At 33.2% G+C, this 23,125-nt stretch overlaps 6 protein-coding genes across 16 annotated transcripts in view; 2 read left to right on the top strand and 4 right to left on the bottom strand.

The window, feature by feature from the left end:
* Window positions 1-468: 468 nt before the first annotated feature.
* Window positions 469-8,854, top strand: LOC115238960 (multidrug resistance-associated protein 4-like). Its single transcript, XM_029813209.1, has 18 exons — window positions 469-1,016; window positions 2,559-2,669; window positions 2,835-2,969; window positions 3,054-3,258; window positions 3,389-3,608; window positions 3,674-3,830; window positions 3,910-4,159; window positions 4,436-4,627; window positions 4,723-5,009; window positions 5,073-5,256; window positions 5,360-5,709; window positions 5,777-5,996; window positions 6,074-6,284; window positions 6,351-6,581; window positions 6,668-6,898; window positions 6,995-7,296; window positions 7,430-8,077; window positions 8,165-8,854. The coding sequence occupies exons 1-18, from the start codon at window positions 943-945 to the stop codon at window positions 8,174-8,176; spliced, it is 4,020 nt and encodes a 1,339-aa protein (XP_029669069.1). The 5' UTR covers window positions 469-942; the 3' UTR covers window positions 8,177-8,854.
* On the bottom strand, window positions 8,678-9,857 carry LOC115238962 (DNA replication complex GINS protein SLD5). 2 transcript variants are annotated; one of them, XM_029813212.1, is made up of 2 exons: window positions 9,631-9,857; window positions 8,678-9,564 (listed from the first exon to the last, which is right to left on the bottom strand). In XM_029813212.1, the coding sequence occupies exon 2, from the start codon at window positions 9,560-9,562 to the stop codon at window positions 8,909-8,911; it is 654 nt and encodes a 217-aa protein (XP_029669072.1). In that variant the 5' UTR covers window positions 9,563-9,564; window positions 9,631-9,857; the 3' UTR covers window positions 8,678-8,908. The 2 variants fall into 2 exon arrangements, with proteins under 2 accessions (XP_029669072.1, XP_029669073.1); XM_029813213.1 differs by having other exon boundaries at window positions 8,681-9,576.
* A 453-nt stretch (window positions 9,858-10,310) lies between these two features.
* Window positions 10,311-12,620, top strand: LOC115238961 (rhodopsin). Of its 2 annotated transcripts, XM_029813210.1 has the most exons (6): window positions 10,311-10,541; window positions 10,780-11,121; window positions 11,215-11,462; window positions 11,554-11,812; window positions 11,905-12,071; window positions 12,207-12,620. In XM_029813210.1, exons 2-6 carry the CDS (start codon window positions 10,786-10,788, stop codon window positions 12,334-12,336), a joined length of 1,140 nt encoding a protein of 379 aa, XP_029669070.1. In that variant the 5' UTR covers window positions 10,311-10,541; window positions 10,780-10,785; the 3' UTR covers window positions 12,337-12,620. The 2 variants fall into 2 exon arrangements, with proteins under 2 accessions (XP_029669070.1, XP_029669071.1); XM_029813211.1 differs by lacking the exon at window positions 10,311-10,541 and having other exon boundaries at window positions 10,772-11,121.
* A 26-nt stretch (window positions 12,621-12,646) lies between these two features.
* LOC115238957 (rhodopsin-like) lies at window positions 12,647-16,885 on the bottom strand. Of its 2 annotated transcripts, XM_029813206.1 has the most exons (13): window positions 16,679-16,885; window positions 16,514-16,591; window positions 16,362-16,444; window positions 16,122-16,295; window positions 15,847-16,044; window positions 15,054-15,247; window positions 14,730-14,968; window positions 14,516-14,622; window positions 14,327-14,433; window positions 14,102-14,249; window positions 13,914-14,024; window positions 13,656-13,822; window positions 12,647-13,572 (listed from the first exon to the last, which is right to left on the bottom strand). In XM_029813206.1, exons 1-13 carry the CDS (start codon window positions 16,743-16,745, stop codon window positions 13,458-13,460), a joined length of 1,788 nt encoding a protein of 595 aa, XP_029669066.1. In that variant the 5' UTR covers window positions 16,746-16,885; the 3' UTR covers window positions 12,647-13,457. The 2 variants fall into 2 exon arrangements, with proteins under 2 accessions (XP_029669066.1, XP_029669064.1); XM_029813204.1 differs by lacking the exons at window positions 15,847-16,044; window positions 16,122-16,295; window positions 16,362-16,444; window positions 16,514-16,591; window positions 16,679-16,885 and adding an exon at window positions 15,320-15,701.
* A 232-nt stretch (window positions 16,886-17,117) lies between these two features.
* LOC115238959 (prefoldin subunit 6) lies at window positions 17,118-18,130 on the bottom strand. Its single transcript, XM_029813208.1, has 3 exons — window positions 17,829-18,130; window positions 17,543-17,738; window positions 17,118-17,473 (listed from the first exon to the last, which is right to left on the bottom strand). Exons 1-3 carry the CDS (start codon window positions 17,887-17,889, stop codon window positions 17,347-17,349), a joined length of 384 nt encoding a protein of 127 aa, XP_029669068.1. The 5' UTR covers window positions 17,890-18,130; the 3' UTR covers window positions 17,118-17,346.
* A 456-nt stretch (window positions 18,131-18,586) lies between these two features.
* LOC115238955 (alpha-protein kinase 1) overlaps window positions 18,587-23,125 on the bottom strand; it is an 11,317-nt gene continuing 6,778 nt past the window's right edge. For 6 of the 8 annotated variants that reach the window (XM_029813196.1, XM_029813201.1, XM_029813199.1 and 3 more), the window contains 7 exons: window positions 22,900-23,088; window positions 22,303-22,646; window positions 21,876-22,166; window positions 21,399-21,663; window positions 21,078-21,140; window positions 20,728-20,984; window positions 20,425-20,607 (listed from right to left, as the gene is read on the bottom strand). In XM_029813196.1, coding sequence (XP_029669056.1) covers window positions 20,425-20,607; window positions 20,728-20,984; window positions 21,078-21,140; window positions 21,399-21,663; window positions 21,876-22,166; window positions 22,303-22,646; window positions 22,900-23,088 — 1,592 coding nt within the window. Of the gene's footprint in view, window positions 20,366-20,395; window positions 20,608-20,727; window positions 20,985-21,077; window positions 21,141-21,398; window positions 21,664-21,875; window positions 22,167-22,302; window positions 22,647-22,899; window positions 23,089-23,125 lie in introns of those variants that run through there. The other 2 variants (XM_029813203.1, XM_029813202.1) reach the window with 2 other exon arrangements.

The following is a 23,125-nucleotide window of genomic DNA, read 5'->3' as shown; positions in this document are numbered from 1 at the left end:
ACACAATAAAAAGACCCATCGCTAACAAGTGGCGGGCAGTCTCAACACCAGAAGTATTACTGGTTAATATCGCTAGTTATACCGGACAATCGAACAACCTTACGGGCATCTATTGAAATAAAGTCACATAGTCGACAGAGATAAGTTACGAGAGATCGAGGAGTAAGTCTCGCGACCGAAACTCGACTCCAGACACGCGCACGCCAAGATATCCGCTACCGCGATACGCGACGCAAGCTTACGTGCGGGAACTTTGTAATTAAGCCAATTTACGAATAAAACAGATATATATATATATATATATATATAATAGTATACAATATTATATATTTTTTGGTTTTAAATCTATATTTGCATATTTAATGTATAAATTTATATATTTCACATATTATTTTGTTCGTATTTTTAAGAACAGATTTATTTATATCAAGTTTATTTTATTATATATTAAATTTTATTGACAAGAAGAGATCTATTTCAGAACTTCTTTTCAGAGCTCTCTTGTCTTTCTCTTGCATTCTTTTTAACATTGAAATATTGCTTCTTAAAAGAAACTTGTTCTAGACAATTTATAAATAGATGTTTATGTAATATGCTTGGAAAAGTTTATTCTGATTCATCATTGTTCAGTTTCCATTATCCCTTCTCATACATTCTTTTTATCTCTTAATTTCGGCATGCAATACAATTTGCCAATCATATTCTGTTTCGCATTTACACAACACATTTGGACTTTCTTATTCGGGTGCCATAGTAACCTAATTCGTGTGGTGATATGTGTATGTATAAGCGTGTATAAAATCACACAGCATATGCTATTCACAAGGCAGTTGTAAATTACAGACAGTATGATATAACGTATGATATATAACAGTATGACATAACGGATTGTGATAAAAATATACCAATAGATTCGCATTTATTATTTCATTACTTCAAAATATGGACGCCACCAAGAAATTTGATAATCCAAATCCACGGGCGTCCGCAAATCCAATCAGTAAATTATTCTTCTGGTGAGTCAAAGAAACAATATCTGCATGCTACAATTGAATTTATTGCATAAATATATATCACGTTCATATAAAGAAGAGTACTGTTGCAAAATTATGGCTATAAAACAAAAGGACGACAATCAATTGAACAATTGTTAGAAGCAATGTGTTTACACTGTAGTAATGCAGATATTTAAAGCTCGTATATCTTTTTAATCATTTAGAGCTGCGGCGCGTTTCAATTGGCTTCAATTGAAAACTATTCGCTGTGCGTGGGATGACATAAGATCTATTTGTTCTTTTTAGTTGAACTAGAACGGAATAGAATAAAATAGATATATATTTAGAAGTTCGAAAGAAAGAAAGTAATGCGTTACTTGTAACGCCGTTACCGTTACTTTTTTTCGGTAACTGTAACGGTAACGGCGTTACAAATTTTGTTTGTAACGGAAAAAGTAACTTCGTTACATTTTTCGGTAACGAGTAACGAATTTAACAGTTACTTTCGTCGTTAGTTTTTTTTTTAATTTACTCGGTATAATTTTCATACAAAGGAAAATATTGATAAGAGTGTTGGAATGCAGCATTACATGAAAATTACTGAAAACTCATTTTGCTATCTTGTTTCTTTGTAAGACAATGTTTAAAAATTTTTAGTGTTTAATTTGATCTTGTATTAAAAAAAATTGTATGTAAAGTTATTGTTATATATAAAAAAACTAACGGAAATTGTAACGATTCGTTATTTTTTGAGTAACGGTAACGGTAACGAGTTACTTTTTAAAATTGGTAACGAGTTACTTTTTAGAAAAAAGAACAGTAAAGGTAACGAGTTACTTTTATAAAGTAACTTTCCAACCCTGTATATATATCTCACTTTGCACACTTGTGTGCAAGCTATTTTTCCAAGATGTATATGTATACGTATATGTTTTTGCCGCAGCTTTAAGGGATTAGATAAAACTAAATTATGAGAGATAAAATTAAATTATGAGAGATAGTGCCAATAAGTTGAGAGAATAGACTCTACGAAAAATGTTTATTAAACTTTTATCTGTTATTTTATCGAGATGCTCTATTTCGGTAGAATGCCGGGATAAAAATATGTATAGTAAAAACCGACAAAATATATATGGTAGAGAAATGAAACAGATTGTTCGACGACAGAGTCTATCATCAAAACTTTTAGCTGTTTTTACAAATTTTTCACATAATATGTCAGTGTAACGTAAATGCAATGCAAATGCAACTGACACTAATCTGCTGTAATTTTTATTCAAATTTCTATTGGCGAATTACTTATGAATATTTTACATAATTAAAACAGTAATTGTGTCAAACATGTCATGGTACTTAACTTATCTTATCTATGGCAAATATATTATCTTTATACTTTTAAAAATAAACTTGCTTTTAAAACCGATAAACCTAATATTGACCGAATGTGAAATTACTAATTAGCATAACTATATATATTTTGTCATAAATTACATATTTCTACATTAATCAAGTGCATTTTCTTGTATGCAAATTTACTCTATAATTTGTTATGATATACTTAAGGTGGTTAGTAAAATTATTCTGGTATGGAAAGGATCATGACTTGGAGATGAAAAATATATACAATACAATGCCTGCTGATGTGAGTGAACTTCTGGGAAATAGACTAGAACAGTAAGAGAAATTATATTATTATTAAAGTAAATTTATATATTATAATTGTGCATATATCAATACATCATATATGTGATGTAAGCTTGATGCTAATAAATTGTTGATATAAAAAATCAATATTTCTTGATGTTATTGTCACTTTTATCATATAAATGGATGCTATAGATATTGGAAAAATGAAATACATACAGCTGAGAAGAATGGTAGAAAACCTAAATTTTTCAAAGCTTTAAGACAAACATTTATCTGGTCATTTTTCTATTATGGAGGATGGATTTTATTTATGACTACTATTTTAAGGTAATTAGAATAATTATAATTAGAATGTCTAACTTTTTGTGTATTATACTATATATATTTGTTGTTAAAAATATTTCTTCATAGAGTCCTGCAACCATATTTGTTGGGTCTGCTCATTTGGCATTTTGATCCAAGAGCAACGTCTACCCAGGAAGAGGCGTATCTCTATGCATCTTGTGTAATAATCATAGGAATAATGATAATGTTAATCAACCACCATTCATATGTAGGGTTAACAGAGATTGGGATGCGAGTGAGAATAGCAAGTTCTTCTCTTATGTACAGAAAGGTAATCTAATCAGCAAATTAAAATTAAAGTTTCTTTTCATTCTGTTTTGATACTTTTTTGTATTATCCAATCTCTCCATAATCCAGAATCTCACATGATTATATATACCTCTTTGATTTTTTTCCTATAGATATTATGCTTATCAAAATCATCTACCACCACCCCAGGACAAATTATTAATCTTTTATCAAATGATATGTCAAGATTTGATCAGCTATTTATACTTTTACATTACATTTGGATCATGCCTATACAAGGTGCAGTAATTACATTTCTGATATGGCAAAACGTCGGCATCGCTTCATTGGCCGGTATATTTCTGATAACAATTCAAACTATTCCACTTCAAGGTAATGCATAAAATTATAAAAAATAACACATACCTAATGCGCAACTAAGTTTGTATACTTTGCAGGATATATAAGTAAGTGGACTTCAAAATTGCGTTTGAAAAATGCAGTGAGAACTGACGAGAGAGTTCGTTTGATGTCCGAAATAATCAGTGGTATACAAGTTATCAAAATGTACACTTGGGAAAAACCATTTCAGGAACTAGTTAATTGCATGAGAAAGTTTGTACTATATTTCTCTTGCGGTTTCGTTATCATAACAGAGAAATTTAATGTAATAAGCACATAATTTTATATCTAGATATGAAATCGATGTCCTTACATTAATGTCATACCTAAGAGGTTTCACCTTGGCCACATTTGTCTTCACGGAAAGAACAACGTTATATTTCACTATCATGGCTTATGTACTATTCGGATATTCGATATCTGCAGATAAAGTATTCTCAATGGCACAATACTTTAACATTCTTCAATTAACTATGGCAATATTGTATCCTCTAGCTGTTGCATCTGTTGCCGAAACAGCTATATCTATAAAGAGAATTGAAGTAAGATAAACTTATCAGATTGTGATGAAAAAATATTTATCAAATCAGACACATTGCACGAATCTATCATCATTTTCTTAATTGTATGTGTATCATATAAATATTATATATTTCAATATACAGATATTATTTGTAAATATTATTTTTGAAATGGTAATTTTGTAGCACAATTATATTTTCAGATAAGAATGTTTCAATATTTCCATATTTGCCTTAATGCGCGTAACAGTTTATATCAATTATTACTATTAATAAATAATAATGTTTTTTCAATAGAACTTTCTCTTATTAAATGAAAACATTTCATTGGTACAATCACTGTCAGTTACTAAAGGAATAAGTATCTTAATGAAAAACGTTAATGCTTCATGGACAACCACTGCAATTGTGAATACATTGCATAACATTAACATTGAAATTGGAACTGGAAAACTTTATGTTATTGTTGGTTCTATAGGCGCAGGAAAGGTATATATTTTTTGTATAATATATATATATCATAATGTGTGTATGAAAAAATGTTATAACATTCATTTAAAAAAGAATATTTGTCTAATTTTCAGAGTTCTTTCTTGCAAGCCATTTTAGGCGAACTGAAACCATCGCATGGCCAGATATATATAAATGGCAAAATATCGTACGCTAGTCAAGAACCTTGGCTGTTTGCAGGCACAGTACGAAATAACATTTTATTTGGTAAACCCTATAATAAAGATAAATATCAAACAGTTGTTAAGGTATGTGCTCTTGCGAGAGATTTTGAGCAACTTCCGTACGGTGATAAGACCTTTGTCGGTGACAGAGGTACAGCGCTTAGCGGCGGCCAACGTGCGAGAATTAATTTGGCGAGGTAAATTTGCATTCAGTTATGTGCGGTGTGTTTTATATTCTAACAAAATCTCTGTTCTTATAGAGCCGTTTATAGAGACGCTGATATTTATCTTTTCGACGATCCCCTATCAGCTGTCGATACTAATGTTAGTAAACATTTGTTTGATGAATGCATAAATAATTACTTACAAAATAAAACAAGAATTCTCGTGACTCATCAATTACAATATTTGAAACAATGCGACTATATTATTATTCTAAATAATGTACGTATAAAATATTACTTTATATATACACATATACATTTATAACTATTATAAGTATACAAAATACTGAATGACTTTAATTTATATTATTTTTTAAAAAAAGGGTCAAATTGACAATGAAGGCACATTTATGACTCTTCAAAAAAAAAAGGCAAGCTTTTTAGAAATCTTATCAAGAAGTGAAGAAGTTAACGAAGAGACGAAAGAATCATTAAAAATTGATACAAATCTTACATCTGAAATAATACAAAATAATAATGTTAACAATGAAGAAGTAGATGAGGTCGAACCTAAAGAAATCGAAGAGCTTCTGGCCAAAGGAAGTTTATCAAAATCGCTTTACTGGAAATATATTCGTAGTGGCGCGTCGATCATTATGATCGTTATCTTTCTATTTTGCATGATTTTGGGACAAATTGGAAGCAGTGGTTGTGACTATTGGCTCGGTTATTGGTAAGTTTCTACGAAGAGGGGGGTGTATTCTATTGTTGCATGAATGAAAATAAGTTTTATAATGCAGGACGAAACAGGAAGAAATGCGTGTAAAGGCTATGCATGAATGGCAGTATAATGTAACGAACAATTTTACAATTTTATCTTATACACCGAGATCTATTAGACAAATGGACAATACCTCAGAGACGAATAATAAATTCATTGAAGTTTCGATAATCACAGATTATTGGAAATTTCGATCCAATAATACTATATTGCCACAAAACTTTACTTCCGATAATATCGTTAGTATTTCAATCATATTTTTATGATGTAACCAATCTTGCAAACATTCATAAATCTCTTTTGCTACTTCATTTAGACCAAAATTATGGATACGGATTTTTACTCTCTTGACACAAATACAGCCTTATGGATCTACGGAGGTTTTATCATTATTAGTGTTGTAATGACAACGTGCCGAAATCTGATCTTTTATAAAATATGTATGAATGCCAGCAAGAACCTGCATAACTTCATGTTCTCATGCTTACTCAAGGCGCCCATGTCATTCTTTGATAATAACCCGTCGGGTAAGCATATTTTATCAATGATTATGATTGATGTGTAACGCAACGATTCGAATTTCATATTTTTAGGTCGAATTTTGAATCGTTTCTCGAAGGACATTGGCGCTGTGGATGAAATTTTACCTAGGACTACGATAGAAGCCATTCAAATTTTTGCAGTAATGATTGGAATTTTAATACAAGTATTTATTATCAATTGGTGGATCATATTCCCTACAATCATTTTGGGAATTTTGTATAATGAGATAAGAAAGATTTATATTCCAACAGCACAGACTATAAAACGATTAGAGGGAAATGGTAAAAGTTTCTTTTTTTCTTCTTTGGAAGAATATAAAATCTTATTCATATTCTCTAAACTAACATCTATTTAATTAAATTTTTAGCGAAGAGTCCCATTTTTTCGCATGTCAACTCCACATTGTCAGGTCTAACAACAATACGTTCTGCTGGTGCTCAGGAAATAGTTCGTAAACAATTCGATGAACACCAGGATTTACACACTAGTACTTACTCGTTAATTGTCACAACTGCTACAATGTTCGGTTTTGCGCTAGATATAGTGACTATTGGTTTCATCGCCTTCGTTACATTTAGTTTTGTCGCGTTGGACGACGGTAAATCTTTGTCGCAATTACTAACGAATGCATATATAAATATATTCAATACGATATAATATTTACGAATTAAGTTTTTTTATTTCTCTCTTTCAGGAAATACCTTCGCTGGGAATGTCGGTTTAGCAATTTCTCAAGTACTCATTTTATGTGGTATGATGCAACATGGAATACGTCAAACAGCCGAAACTATCACGCAGATGACAAGCGTGGAAAGAATATTACAATTCACCGAGCTCGAAAAGGAGGGTCCGTTCGAAAGTAATCCCATGGATAAACCACCGAGTAATTGGCCCGCCAAGGGAGAGATTAAATTCGATTGTGTTTCTCTTCGATATGCCGAATCAGAGCCACCCGTCCTTAGATCTTTGAGTTTCATCATAGAACCGGGCATGAAAGTAATCACGTAATTATTTATTATCGAATCAAATTCCATTTGTTACAAACGATAATCTTATTTATATATCATACAATATTCTTCAAGTTATTCTAAATAATTTTAAACTATTCTAAATAATTCTAAATATTCAGATTGGAATAGTGGGTCGCACTGGAGCTGGGAAATCTTCTCTAATTTCCACTTTGTTCCATATGACGAAATTCGACGGTACTATTTACATCGATAACGTTAACACGAAGAAGATCGGTCTTCATGATTTGAGAAACAAGATCTCCATAATACCACAGGAACCAATGTTATTCTCCGCTACGCTAAGAGAGAATCTTGATCCCTTTCGTAAATTTCATGACACCGATCTGTGGAGTGCCTTGGAAGAGGTGGAACTAAAAGACGCGATGGCCTCCTTAGACCATGGTATCGAACACGGTGGCAGTAATTTAAGCGCTGGACAACGACAATTGATTTGTCTGGCGCGCGCTATTTTACAAGATAATAGAATTCTCGTGCTCGATGAAGCCACCGCGAATGTTGATCCTACGACGGACGCGCTTATACAAACTACGATCCAGAATAAGTTCAAAGCTTGCACGGTATTGACAATAGCGCATAGATTGAATACAATAATGGATAGCGATAAAGTACTGGTAATGGATCATGGTCAAATGCTAGAATTTGATCACCCGTACGTTCTATTACAAAATGAAAAGAGTCACTTCAGTGCTATGGTACAAGAAACTGGAAAGTTGATGACTGAACAACTTAAACAGTGTGCCAAAAAGGTAAATTAATTGCTATATTGCTCTATTATTTACTTGCGATTGAATATAACTAAAAAGATATATTAATGTATGATATTTCATTTACAGGCTTATGAGTAACAGCATAAATTCACATAATTTCTTGTGAAATTAAGAATTAAGAACGTTTCTTTATCAAAAACAAAGAAAATTTACTTATTTATTTTTTTACTTAATTTTTTAATCCAAGAGATTTTAAAATTCTTTTATTTTAATCTTTCAGCAATAATAACTTAGTAAATCCGGTTTTAAATATTTAATCATTTAAAATATGTTTGTACTTATTTCTACATATTTATGTAGCCTGAAAGTGTGATATTCCAAAAAAAATGCACTTATCTTTCTTACAATTTTGCCTTACAATAAAATTTTTATCATACATTATATAACTAATATCTTATCAAAATATAGGAAAAGATCTCAACAATGTCTACATCACTATTTAACCATTTAAGTACTGAAGAATCTAGAAATTTTTAATAAAAATCATTTTATCTTTTAGTATAATAATACTCTATAATTATAGTTATATTATTAACTGATTATATATAAAGTTTAATTAGGAAACAAAAGAATGGTATATTTTTCAAACTTTATATATTTTTTACATATACTCCTGTATATCTTGTGATATTCAATTAATTAAAATAAGTCTTAATGTTAGATGTATATCATGACAAAGTACAGAAGAATTTATATATGTATATTGAAATTTTATATATGTATATATGAATAAAAATTTATATTCTCTACAAAAAAGAAAGATATCACAACCTTTGTCTGTTGACTTTGTTTCCCTTTGATTTAAGAATATTAAATCAACTGTACCACACCCGACTTAACTAAGTGTGCTATAGCACTATATTGAATAATATGCTGTGAACCTTCCTCAAAGTCTATCTCTTCATTCAGCGTGCCAGGCACAACTACACCCGTAACTCTTCGATTGGCACGCAGAAATACATGCGCTTGCATATTGGGTTTAACAGTAAACTTGTTTACCTCGAATCGCTGAAAGTTAGGCGGCATGTGCTGCAACGCTACTGTCTTAAAGAGCGTTTCCAAATTGGCCAGGTACTCCTTGGCGAAACGCAGCTCGCCCGGTGTCAGATAAGATTTCTCATCCGAGTTTCTGTTTTCCTCCTCTGATAAGATGTGAATTGTGTATCGTTCGATTTTCTCCAAGCGTGTTCGCAGATAGCTGCTAATTACATATCTGATCCGATCAAGCTCCATCCGATGGACGAGCGCACGTAAATCACTCTTGTCTAACCTCTTGACGTTCTCCTCCATGTGCGCGATTTGCTGCAGCATGCAGTCCACCAGGTCAGATTGATGCGGCAAGATCTCCGGCGCGAATATCTCGTTCATCCAGGCGTTTTCGATTTCCTGGAGTACCATTTGCGCTGTCAGCTCGGCCTCCTCGTTGTCGTCCAATAAATTCTCGTCCCCGAGATTCTCTTCCATGGCTATCGATAATGCTATTTATATAAAAATAATAGCACGTTCTTTATTAGAAAATTATATGTACATACCTGATGTATTGATTTTCTTCGAGATTTGTTTTTTATATAGATCATCACGTTACTATTGTTGATCCATCGCATGCGACATAAGGCGCGCTAACCGCTAAATTCTCGGGCCATTTTGAATATACCTAGTCTTCGAATTTCCCACGAGATCACGTGGATTATCTCGAACTCGTAATTATCGTTACTTTTGCGTTCGAATCGATTACGTTTGAATTTAATTGCGTACGCATATGTGCAGTTGGAATAATAAAGATAAAATTCTTTTTTTTATGTCTATTATTTTTAAATAAAATAATCTCTGTATATATTATATACGTGTTATTTTTCTTTGTATGCTTATGTACGTATATATTTCTGCGTAATTACTAATTAAGCCCTGAAACCAAAACAATGATTTGTAATTAAGACAATTGTTCGTTATACTAAAATCGAAATTCTTTAATAACTAAAAAATTTGTTAAGGCGTAATAGAATTTTTATAATTGTCCATTGTAGTCAATCAGTCAAGATGCAGCAGGTGCCTCCGCGGGCAAATTTTCATGTTCTATTCTTGTATTACACCTTCGTAAGGTTTCTGTGTATAACACTCAAGATACTCTCAAGGTATTCCCAAATCCTGTGTAATTTAATAGAGAACTTCTTAAGACTGTTTGGCGACTTAGAAAAAGGCGCTCTATATAGTACAACAAAGACGTAAGTTCGCGATGCGTATTTAAGGGTGGCTCCTCGTCGCGGCGGACCCCGAGCCGCATCTCCGACGGTGAACCGAACAGGGAACTCTTCCTGCGAGTTTCACGGAAAAGACGTTGCCGGGAACCCACGACCGGCAATAACAATTCAGCGATAGCAATAGCGATTCAGCATTTGGATTAGTTCGTTCACCACAACGATTTTTTCCAAATACACGAATACAGGTGAGCCATGTAGCGTCGATTTACCTTCACACACATCCGGATCTCTATTTCCCGTGTACATATATCGATATGTGATTATCTATATTTAAAAAAGTAAAAATTCTGAAAAGATTCTCTCTTAAACTTTCTCTTACATTAGATATCTTCGTTATTCTTTCGCCCGTTTTAATTGTCAAGCAAAATTGTCAAATACTACACGTCTCAAGGGCAATTAATCGACATCAAGAAATTCTCGCAGTTGATCATGATGATGTCTCTCGCATCTGGACCAAGCCATGCAGCCTACACGTGGGGGGCGCAAGGAGGCGGATTTGGTAATCAAACAGTGGTGGACAAAGTGCCACCGGAGATGCTCCATCTGATCGACGCTCATTGGTACCAATTCCCACCGATGAACCCACTATGGCACGCGCTTCTCGGCTTTGTCATCGGTATCCTCGGCATGATATCCGTTATCGGTAATGGCATGGTGGTATACATATTCACCACTACCAAGAGCCTCCGTACTCCAAGCAATCTGCTCGTCATCAATCTCGCCATTTCCGACTTTCTTATGATGTTATGCATGTCTCCGGCTATGGTGTGTATATCGTTCTGAAACGTTTCCGTGAATAAAATATCTAGAGGAGAAAGCGTGATTTGTTAAATCGTTTAATCAACGAACTATGCGCAGGTGATCAATTGCTATTACGAGACGTGGGTGCTAGGACCCCTGTTCTGTGAACTATACGCCTTGGCGGGCTCCCTGTTCGGATGTGGCTCCATATGGACGATGACGATGATCGCATTCGATAGGTACAACGTAATCGTCAAAGGCTTATCTGCCAAGCCAATGACTATTAACGGCACCCTTCTTCGTATATTTGGCATCTGGTTCTTCTCACTGGCTTGGACAATCGCACCTATGTTTGGGTGGAATCGGTGTGTGGGACAAATCCTAAACTAATACTATATATTATTCAAGAATATGTTACATAAATTATCAACAATATAATATACTCATTTTTTATAGCTACGTACCCGAGGGCAACATGACTGCTTGCGGAACCGACTACTTGTCCAAAGACCTGCTCTCCAGATCGTATATCCTGGTTTACAGCATATTTTGTTATTTCTTGCCGCTGTTCCTCATCATTTATAGTTACTTCTTCATCATCCAGGCCGTCGCTGCACACGAGAAGAACATGCGCGAACAAGCAAAAAAGATGAACGTCGCTTCCTTGCGATCGGCCGAGAATCAGAGCACCAGCGCCGAATGCAAACTGGCAAAGGCAAGATTCTCTCTCCTTATACTCAATCCTTAATTCTCATTTATGTGCGATCGCTTTAACGACATTAAATAATAATACACTAATAATTATAGGTAGCTCTGATGACCATTTCCCTGTGGTTCATGGCGTGGACTCCATACCTGGTTATTAATTATGCAGGTATCTTCGAGACAGTCAAGATCAGCCCGCTTTTCACGATTTGGGGTTCTCTCTTTGCGAAAGCCAATGCCGTGTACAATCCCATCGTATACGGCATCAGGTAAGTCGACGTGATTCTAATCCTTGAAATATATAATAGTATGGTCAAGATGTTTTTAAAAATAAAGAGACAATGCGAGAAATTAGATAAATTATTCCGTACTTTTACGCTAATCCTTTCTCTATGTGATTTTAGCCATCCCAAGTACCGAGCTGCTCTCTTCCAGAGGTTCCCGTCTTTGGCATGTTCCTCTCAACCAACTGGTGCGGATACAATGTCCACGACTACTACAGTTACAGAAGGGAATGAAAAATCTGCCGCATAAAATAACGATGCTATTAATTTTTCTTTTTTTTTGACAATGCAATAGATTTTCACTGAATCGGCGTAAGGCCATGAGAAATAGTATTATATTCTCGTCACAAAGGAATCGCGCCACATCAAACGTGAATTGTAAATAGCTGCAATAAATAATATAATGTGCGTCAGAAATACTGTTGTGTGATCGGAGAGAATGAATTTAATACTATGTCACACATAAGAAAATCGTCATACGATTAACTGTGGTTCGAACGAGTAATCATCTACGCGGAGCCAAGACGGAGTATGTTTTTAAATTTCGGCGTGAAAAATTGAAAAAAAAAAAAAAAAAAAAAAAAAAAAAATGAACATCAGGAAAATCGAGGGCTAAATAAGCCAAACTGTTAGAGTCTATGATATATTATACGGTTCGGCTACACCATGATGCGAATTTCTTATGTCTCATAGCGAAATTTGTAAGTTTTGTCATCTCTTCAATGCAAAAAATGAAATACATAGTCATTTTGGAATTAGCGAACATATCGGCTGTATCGCTAAAAATGTTATATCGCCATGAGATATATATCGTAACTGTAATTAATTTTATAGAATAAATTCTGCAGGGGCAATCATATATATATGACAATTTTAATTAAACATTTCAAAAATTTTGAAAATCCTGAACACAAATCCTATGATACTTATTTTTGTTTAACATTCAGTATTTTTTATTGTCTTAAGATCACAATAAAGAATCTTCTCAGCTCATTACATGCCAAATAATTTATTGAATGACATTCGTTTGCACTAGTATAGTGGGCAATAAGTATCTCCTATCACTCTTATTCTTGTAAAAAGGAAAAAAATAAAGAGAAATTCAAAATGAAAATTCATCTTGTGTACAATATATCATAAAGTATAACAGAATCCACTCGAAATTCCGTATAAGCTTTTGCATAATCAGGTAATTATAACAGCTATATTGAGGCTTTACAAATTACAAATTTTCTTCATTTCTCTTAGAAACATTTATCACACAATGTATTTAATATTATTGATACGTCGACTTGTCCGAGAAAAATATCCTCTATAACTCTATATTATATCATAATATTTAGAATTAGAGATACAGTTCATCGCACGAAACTACGCTGTTGTCGTTGTAGATACTGTTTCCGCGACTTTCGCAGATGGATCCTCAGTCGAGCCACATACGCAGAATGGTAATTTTTCCTTTAATGCTGCTCTATACTTTGGATGACTGCATAACGCGTAAAATAAAGTAAATGTATAAGCATTAATTGCATGTTTCCTATTTATAAACATAATAACTCTTTTTTTTACCTAATTCCATAAACAATCGGATTATATATAGCGTTCGCCTTTGCAAAGAGAGATCCCCAAATGGTGCAAAGAGGACTAATACTAGCACCATCAAAAATACCTGTGTAATTAATAACCAGATACGGTGTCCATGCCAAAAACCACAAAGAAATGGTCATCAGAGCCACCTGCAATTAATAAAAATGTAATAAATATCAATTCTGATTTTTTTTTTCCCCATAATACTCGATATAATTTTAATGTATTCTTTTGTCATACTTTTGCCAACTTTGCTTCTGCACTGACATTTTGATTATCCCCAGATCTCAAAGATTGAACATTCATTTTCTTTGCCTGTGCCCTCATGGACTTTTCATGAGCAGCTACCGCCTGTCGATTTCAAGATATATTTACAGACATTAAATCTTTCTTGAGAGATTGCAATCTACATACAGATATGTGCTTACCGAAACGATAAAGTAATAGCTGTAAATTATAGTAACGAGCGGCGTGTAATATACAAATATCGAATATACCAGAATATATGACTTAGAGCTCCAATCTTTGGTAAGGTAATCGGTACCGCAGGCAGTCATGTTGCCTTCTGGTACATATCTAATTGTCACGGCAAAAAAAAATTTGTTTCGTGTACAAGCGCGCTATATTCCTTTTTGTTCTTATTATAATATTACCTGTTCCATCCCAACATTGGCATAATTGTCCATAATGCAGCAAAGAGCCAAATAAACAAAATTTCAAGTATCACTTTCTTTATAGTGAGCGGTTTTCCTGCCACACCCTGAAATATTTTATATTAGAGTTTCCACACTCCTGTATACATTTACTGTATCAATATAAAAAGAGAAACATATTATACGTACCTTCACTATAACATTATATCGATCAAGAGCAATAGCAGTCATAGTCCATATCGAGGCACATCCGCATAAAGAACCAACCATAGCATATATGTCGCACATTAGTGGTCCTTGATAATGTAAAATAAATTTATATATTAAAGTTATATCAAATTTTATATAAAAAAAACACAACGTTAATATAATGAAAAATGCCAATAAACATATTTTCTATTACCTAATACCCAGGTTTCATAGTAGCAGTTGACTACCATAGGAGGCGACATAATTATCATCATGATGAAATCGGAGAAAGCCAGATTTACCACTAGAAAATTGCTCGGCGTTCTTAGAGAGGGTGTCATCAGAAACACGTACACTACAACACCATTTCCAATCCATCCCATAAGTCCTAGTACAATCATCACCAGGCCCAGAATCTTGTGCCATATTGGATCCATTGGTGGAAATTGGTGCCTGCATAATAATTTAAACATTTCGATTAGTCTCTCTGTCTTTGCAAAAAAGAACGATATAAGAATATGAAACATTCAAAAGTAACCAATGCGGATCGACCAAATGCAGCATGTCCTGAGGTACTTTATCCACAACAGTGTGATTGTTGAAACCAATGATTTGTCGCATCGCGTGGGGTCCGTGTGTCGTTGTTAACACATCAGTAAATGTAATGGAAAATTCAGGTAAAATAATCGAAGTTTGATTTTTGGCACCTACTGTAATGAGGGACTGCATTTTCTGTAAAAGATGATTGAAAAATAATTAATAACAATTAAAAGAGTATGATGCATAAAGAAAAGCAGTACATACCTTTTAACACTGAAATTTTTCAAAATACAACCAATCCTATTAGATCTCCTGAATTTGAGGCGATTGAAAACTTCAATTTGTAAAACATCAATACTCTGCGATAAGAAGTAGCCTATATAATGATACTGTATCACATTGATAAACAGTACGAGTGCGAGAAAAGCGCAGTTTTTTCTTATATACCTTTCTTCTCTCAATATAGAGATCTAATAAAATTATCCAATTATATATGCAGATGCACTCAACTATAAGTTCTCGTGGACTGTAATAGTATAATGTATGCATGTGTCACACATGTATGATTACTGTCAGTTATTATTTAGAATAATCTGACTGAAATAAAACTTGACGAATGCTGATGGTAAATGTGATTTAGATAATTGAATTAAATGTATATAATACCTTTCTTATAAATTAAGATTTCTATATTTAATCCCCTAAATACACATTTTCACATGTTTATATATTATATTATGTATTTATTGCATCAAATGTAATTATACAAATCACAGGAAGTCTCATTTTACTGCCCTTGAAACCCTCCGGATATGTAAACTACGACTTTCTTGTAGCGCTTCCTCTAATTCTTGAGTTATATGAAGCAAATTAATAGGATCTGTTTGTAGCAAAACGTGTTCAATCTCGTCCGAATTGTCGGGATTTTTCAGTGATAAATCTAGAGTGATGAGTGGCGCAACTTGTTTCAAGAGAGATCTTGATGCAGTCTATAATACAGATATAATGCAATTTAATTATAAGTTAATATGAGAAAGAAAAAAGCAAAATATAGAAGTTTTATTACCTGCACTTCAAATCTCCATTCCATGTCATAATATTCGGGCAATTTAAATCCAATCTTTTCTAAGGCATTCAAGATCTTATCTTTTTTAACGCTGTATAATTTACTAAGTATTGCCTCCTTCTCCTCCGTGAAACCTAAAGCGATCACAGAATCCCGAAAATCCTCCGGGTTTAACTGTAAAAACTTCAATTATACTACGCAATGCTGTACTTATAATGCAGTACTACTGACAGATTTTACCTTGTGTTTGCAGCTTTCTAGCAAGAGATTGACTAAACCTTCCACTGAATTCTTGATTGCGTTCAATTCGACATTTAACTTCTCTGAAATGAGTATACACTTGTATAATTGCGTATATTGTTCTGACAATTAGCGACAATTAAACAACTTACGAGCGGCAGCCTTGTACACCTTAACATTCGGTCCCTTTTGTAAATAATCTAGAGCTAATTTGCAAAAGTCCTGCAATACTGTAAAAAATACATTTTTATCTTAGAAAACCCTATTGTAAAAAGTTTTCATTTTCATTAACACATAAATAGAATTCCCTTGTATACCTGGCGGCGATTGTTCGGTAAGAAACAATACATGTTTCTTGTGATCTGGCTTCAATGTTAATAGCATTTTTCTCTTACGTGTTTCTCACTAATTAAAAACTTAGATCAAAACAAATATCAATTAAAATGAGTATTTATGACAATTCTCGAATTGCTTTCAAGACGGGCGGCACTTTTACGCCGCCATGTTAAAAAGTACATTTGACGTTATTTGGCGGGTTATTTCAACGTTATCAATACATATATAAGATAATATATCTTAGTTTCAACTTTACAAGTTGCAATTAATTTTAAATAATTTTTTACATAAAGTTTAACAAAATATGAAAATTATATAATTGTCAATATATCCTAAAATAATCAATTGTCAATATATCATAAAATAATCAATTATCTTATTAAAGTCAATACAAGGATGCATGATTTTAAAGAAAAAGTGTTATGCAGAGTTTATATATACTTTTTAATTTACATAAATTGTGATTAAACGCTCATAATATAAAAGACTTGCATCAACAATTGTCCTGTAGAAGCACAAATGAACAAAATGAGAAACATACCACTATCATATAGCGATTTTGCTAATACATAACAATATTATTTAAATGCTTATCATTACATATTAATTATACAACTGATAAGTCTGCAAAGCTGGTATTTGTATGATATTATTTTGGTTGGTTTATCGAAGATTTAATTTGAGCTTGCTGGAACGCACGTTGTAATTTGTCTATTATATCTTTTTGCGTGTCCAGTTTCTTGTCTAAGGTAGACATCAACCCATCCACTCGGTTCCTGAAAAATTCATCTTTATAAATAAACCTGGTCAAATGCAAAAATTTAATTCTGATCGATAAAACTTACAATTCAGCTTTAATATAATCGATACGCTTGTCAACATTCTGTTTAGCTTCGTACAGATCTTGTTTCACAAGCACAGGCCCTATTAGTTTGAACACGTCGTTTTCTTCCTTTAGGAGCTCTAATTCTTCCTTTACCATAATGTTCTCGTTCAACTGTCCATCCAATTGTCGCCTTTGATTCAGCACTTTGTTGTACTCTGCAAATGCAAATTGATATGTATAAAAATAATATAATAAAGGCAAAATAGCCTATGAAACTTTTTTAAAAAAATCAAACATTTCTTTACCTTTATGAATCTGTCTTAATGTGTCAGCTTCAGTCTGAAGCTTCTTTTGCATTTCCTCCATTATAAATTATTTGGATGTTGTGAGAGAAGACTTCTCTCTGTTACAAACCTTGTGTGTGTGTGCGCTTAATCTCGCAACAAAACATAACCAAATTAGTACCCGATCCTTCGATTCTACGTCTCGCAATTTCATCAATCGATATATTTCGATAGATTATCGCAGGCAGAGAAAACATACATATTCATTCGGCATCAGTGTATACAAGGTGTCGCAAATTAAATTAACTGATAATTCTAAAACAATGAATCCTGAATATATAGATGACGCATGCATGCTAGAGAAAAATACGACGCGGAAAGAACGAAATGTAGATACATTCATTAGTTGTGTTGTATATACATACAAAGTCAATATTAATAAACAAATATATTTTTAAAAGTTAAATGTTAAAAAGATAATTTTAATATAATTACATATTAATATTTATTACAGTTCTTATATACATCCAGTTATGATAGTAATCGAAAATCAACACAAATTTTTTTTCTTATATATGCGTCATGTACTTCGTGCAACCGAATATATGGCTCTCTGCGCGTTTATGTATTATAATATGATGTAAGTATTATTTATATACAAAGATAATGAAAGAAAAACTACTGAAATCAATAAAATAATTAAACTAATTAGTAAATGGAGAAAAGTTGATAAGGAATGCATATAAGAAAAGGCGAAAAGAAAACTCACAGGGATTTTCATTGCGCATTATCGTATATTTTTCGATTACCTTATACTGAATTAAATTTTATAATTATAATTTTATTATCTCATTCTCTCTCTCTCGTTCTCTTGTATTATATGTGACGTTTCTTCGTTATGCACTTTTAAATCGGCAGATATATATATTTAATATCACCTGTCGGGAATAACTTTCGTTCAACGTATAATTCGCATCATATGTACATCGTGGTACATCAAACGTTTCTCGTATCGTTCATCGTATATCGTGTCTTAATATTTCGCTTGGTTCTTCTTTTCTATCTCACTTTACATTCGTAAATAAAATACACTGTTGCGTTGTTGATTTTTTCAGACAGTTGTCTTTGTAGTTTTCCTCTCGTTAACATCGATACAACATATCGATAGCTTTATCGATATCACAGAGATATCGCAATTATTTTTCAGTTAGGATAGAATAATTTTTTCTTATATAATCTGTATGACCTGGGTATTTAATCGATTCAAGATTCACGATATAAATGAAAATATCCCATTAAAATAATTATCAAAACTAAGTTTTAGCAGATCTTTTCTTCTTTTTTTTAATAGCGAATCCGCTTTAAAAAAAAAAAAAGAAAGGCCCCAATGTGTGACGTACTCATGGAAAAGTTATGTGCAAAGATAATAAAATTGCATGCTTGTGTTTTTACTGTAACATGACATTAATCATTATATCATAAAAGGATTCTGGTTTTTTTAAACCATTGGACAAGCATATATCAATCATATTTTAATATGATAGATTGAATCAATATTATAAAATAGCAAAAAATATGTATAGTATAACGTATAGTATCTAGAGTCAATTTTTTTCTATTTTAAGAATTTTTTTTCCAAATCAGTCCTTTTCCTCTCAATTGGGATTTTCTTCCGCTGCTATTTTATTCTTCTCACATGTACCACATAACCACGTTAGAATGAGAAAATGAACAAACAGAATATTTTCATTCTACATATGTGTCTTGCCTTATGAGAATAATGGAACACAGATTAAGGAATAATCTCAAAATCAAGAAAACGCGCATACGCGGCGTGCGGTTTCTTCAATCATCTTAAAATAGAAAAAGTCTATTGTATTAGATAGTGATACAAATATAATAATTTTTTTTAATACAACACTAGAGAGCTTTTAAATATAAAACAATAAAGTTTTTAGTTTAAAACATGTTTTTCTAATCATGACAGATACCAAATTAAATAATAAAAATTTTATTATATTTGTATTTTTTCTAATTATTTTTTTCTCAATCTTTGTAAACATAGAATATATCGTTTTTCTATTTTAATATGTTGCAAAGTAAATATCTCGATAATGAAAATTCAGAAAAAGGAAATATGCAGTTGCAAAATATTGTGATCATTCCTCAATTTCTTAATCGTCATTCATTCATTTAATTCCTCAGATCCTACATGAAATTTTCTTATAATGAATATAAAGTCAGAAACTTTGAAATATGATAAATTGTTCCTTTAACTCAGATAATAATGATGATATCGTGAAAGAAATGTATATTGACATATAATCTTTGCTTACATTGTGGGAGTACGCATTAACTCATATTATTCTGATATTTTATTCGAGTAAATACTCGCACAAATAAATGATTTAAAATAAAACGTTGAGATATAGAAGAGTGTTAGGAAAACGTACATTATCGACTGTCGCTTTTTTTCTTTCATTTGCTGGATTTGATCTTGTCACGTCCGGAAACATTACGACGCCTCGAGTCATTCGCCTCACATAAGACTTATAGGTCTGCAATATAGACGCTCTGTATATCTCGCACTACGGCGCTATTATAAAGGAACTTTCTTTTAGTTTGCACAGAGCTTGATCGCGATCAACTTACTTTCGATTTCTGATCCCGCAGAGATGAGTTTAGTGTGTGGTTGTGCGGTCGCGCTCGGCTGTGGATTATTCAACTGTCCTGTGGTCGTAGGTGCTGCAAAACCAGGAGGTGGTTGCATCGCCCAATGCTGAGCAGATGCATTCTGTTCCTGCGCGTGATGCAAATTTTTTTTTTATATTTATAATGACTAGCACACTCAATATTCGCAATTACGATAGATAATAAATTCGAATTGCCAAGACATATTTAAACACACAAAATTCTGTACCTGTTGCGCATTATGAGCTACAGTGTGAGAGGGATGAATATGGGGAAACTGCCATGTGCTGGTAGTTTGGAATGGAAGAGGTCTAGACGAGGTAACTATAGCCGGATCGATCGAAGTCCAGTCTGCGATAGGTCCGAAATTATTCCATCCCTTCTGATGCAAAGCTTGATGGTGAAATTGCTGCTGTTGCTGCTGATTATTAATTTCACACCAATCTTTCAGAGTATAGACCGCATCACTTGTGCACTTGCCGATATCTGTCATAAATCGATCGAGTATTAAGAATATGACATACATACGAAAAATATTTTTGAAATACTTGGAATATTAAAAGATGTAAGTATTATTACTTTGTGTGTTGAGAAGTGGGCTTCCATTGGGAAGATATGCACTCTGTTGGGGCGGTTGCGCACCTGCAAACATAACCCATAAATCACGGATAGCGACACTCCATCAATCTTAATCTATAGATATAATTGACACTTGTCGTGACTCACTTTACCCAAATAAATTCGTGTATAAATTTTCGCAAAATTATATCATGAAAATTCGCGGATAGATCGACAACTTATCTTTGTCTACGGTTACGATAAATTATCGTATACGTATGTAAACTTCACGCACTGTGCACTATGATTCCTGATGCCTGGAAAAATTGGAGAAACACTAACCAGAGAGGGCGCTATTCGTTGGTGCTGGACGTGGTATACCGAGACCAAATGAATTCATGTGATTTGGCGTGGAACCAAGGAAACCCGGTGGCGGAAGGCGACTACGTTGTCCTAAACTGTTAGCCGTCACGGTGCCTTGTGCAGGGCTCTGCGCGCCGCTTTGTAGTAGATTTTGTGGAAGACGAGACAGAAGGGAATGCGATTGAAGCACTTGAAGATTTTGCAAGTGCTGAGCTTGTTGCTGCAAGTGTGCTATATGCGCAACCTAAAAGAATATTTGTTTCCATAAATTTTATTTGTATGCATATTATGCAAAATACTAAATTAATACTAATAGTGTATCAGACATTCTTTTAAAATATTTAACCAAATGTTACCACATAATGTATTTTATTAATAATACTGTTAGAAAATGAGAAGCTCCTATCCACATGTAATTTTCAAAACACATAAGAATATATTAAACAAGATATTTACTTGTGGAAAATGTTGCTGGCCAAGGCTTGCGAGAGTTTGTTGATGATGCACCCTAGTTTGCTCCTCTCGTTCTCTTTGTTGTTGCTGCTGTTGATATATCCTCTGTTGTTGTATCTGCATTTCATTTTCCATAAGTTCAGCTAATGCCTTCTGCGTCTCGTGGAAAGGATCGAAACCTAAATCATCGTCCGCTTTCACGTCTGACCCTGCATCACGATGATTTCGAACTTCCTCCAGTGTAGCATGGCCATTCTGTTTTATGTATTCACAATTTTCTTGATTCTGTTGCACCTTAGAAATTGTACATATGATATTAATAATCTGCTGAATCATATTTCTCTTTGCTAAAAAATTTTGCATATGTAAAAGACATCTCGTGTTATTTTTTAGACATGTAATTCGAAAATTTTATCATTATCTTACTCACTTGCATATTAAGCCTTTGTTGTAATGAATTTTGTTGAAAGTCTGCCATAAATTTAGACGCGGGTGAATTTACAAGTAAAGTAGGCGTGAAGGTATCTGATGATGACTCTGTGAGAGTAGTAGTGTACGGTGCATTTATGTAAACATTCTCATCAACAAAACCCTCGGAATTGAATGTTACATTCGGCGATTCAGATGGGCTGGATTTTGATATAAGATGATTCGTTCGAGTTGATTCGGTCTGAAAGCCGAAAGCTGCTTGCCAATCTTCGCTAGAATGAACTGTAGGTAAAGAGTCGGGTATCGAAGCCACTCCCGTACTCGTCCAATCCAGATTTGTGTTTGCTACACATCGAATAAAATTCATTGATAATTCTCTCGCCAGTTACAATATTGTATAAAAATGTGCAGGATAAGAGTGACTAGATTAATTCTAAAATTCCCTACTCCTCAATAATGTTTTTCTTGAAAATAAAACATTGTCCCTTTTAATATTTTTGTCTATTCAAATATCAAAAAATTATAATAATTACAACTGTATTTAATATAGCAAAGTACATTCTGTATAACAAAAAATAACTTGTGTTAGTATACATACCTGTGAGAGAATTAGGTGGCATTAAAGTGGTGGTTGATATTTTCTGAAAGGTGTTTGAACTGAAGAAACTGTTATTGTCCGGCTGAAAGATTGACCGATGGTTGAGTTGCATTTGAGATCCGTTGTGTAATCCTGGTGGTGGTGGTTGGTTGGCACCTTGTGATGAATTTGTGCTAGCTGGAGACGAACCTACAGATGATGCGCAAAAATCTCTACACTACACGAC

Source organism: Formica exsecta, unplaced genomic scaffold (genome assembly GCF_003651465.1).
Source record: "Formica exsecta isolate Colony F162 unplaced genomic scaffold, ASM365146v1 scaffold363, whole genome shotgun sequence".
Lineage (NCBI taxonomy): Eukaryota > Metazoa > Arthropoda > Insecta > Hymenoptera > Formicidae > Formica > Formica exsecta.
Note: the sequence above shows the minus strand (reverse complement) of the source record. Positions and strands in the feature narration are given on the sequence as shown.

Excerpts from the sequence above, each read along its gene's own strand:
- LOC115238962 (XM_029813212.1), bottom strand. The coding sequence starts at position 9,562 with ATGGAAGAGAATCTCGGGGACGAGAATTTATTGGACGACAACGAGGAG.
- LOC115238960 (XM_029813209.1), top strand. The coding sequence starts at position 943 with ATGGACGCCACCAAGAAATTTGATAATCCAAATCCACGGGCGTCCGCA. Across the intron at positions 2,670-2,834 it reads CTGGGAAATAGACTAGAACA|ATATTGGAAAAATGAAATAC; the intron begins GTAAGAGAAATT and ends TGGATGCTATAG. Across the intron at positions 3,831-3,909 it reads CTAGTTAATTGCATGAGAAA|ATATGAAATCGATGTCCTTA; the intron begins GTTTGTACTATA and ends TTTTATATCTAG.
- LOC115238957 (XM_029813206.1), bottom strand. The coding sequence starts at position 16,745 with ATGCTATTAACATTGAAGCCAGATCACAAGAAACATGTATTGTTTCTT. Across the intron at positions 14,250-14,326 it reads CCAATGTTGGGATGGAACAG|ATATGTACCAGAAGGCAACA; the intron begins GTAATATTATAA and ends CGTGACAATTAG. Across the intron at positions 13,823-13,913 it reads CAGAAGCAAAGTTGGCAAAA|GTGGCTCTGATGACCATTTC; the intron begins GTATGACAAAAG and ends TATTAATTGCAG.
- LOC115238961 (XM_029813210.1), top strand. The coding sequence starts at position 10,786 with ATGATGATGTCTCTCGCATCTGGACCAAGCCATGCAGCCTACACGTGG. Across the intron at positions 11,463-11,553 it reads CCTATGTTTGGGTGGAATCG|CTACGTACCCGAGGGCAACA; the intron begins GTGTGTGGGACA and ends CATTTTTTATAG. Across the intron at positions 11,813-11,904 it reads CCGAATGCAAACTGGCAAAG|GTAGCTCTGATGACCATTTC; the intron begins GCAAGATTCTCT and ends TAATAATTATAG.
- LOC115238959 (XM_029813208.1), bottom strand. The coding sequence starts at position 17,889 with ATGGAGGAAATGCAAAAGAAGCTTCAGACTGAAGCTGACACATTAAGA. Across the intron at positions 17,739-17,828 it reads ATTAAGACAGATTCATAAAG|AGTACAACAAAGTGCTGAAT; the intron begins GTAAAGAAATGT and ends TTGCATTTGCAG. Across the intron at positions 17,474-17,542 it reads GATTATATTAAAGCTGAATT|GAACCGAGTGGATGGGTTGA; the intron begins GTAAGTTTTATC and ends TGAATTTTTCAG.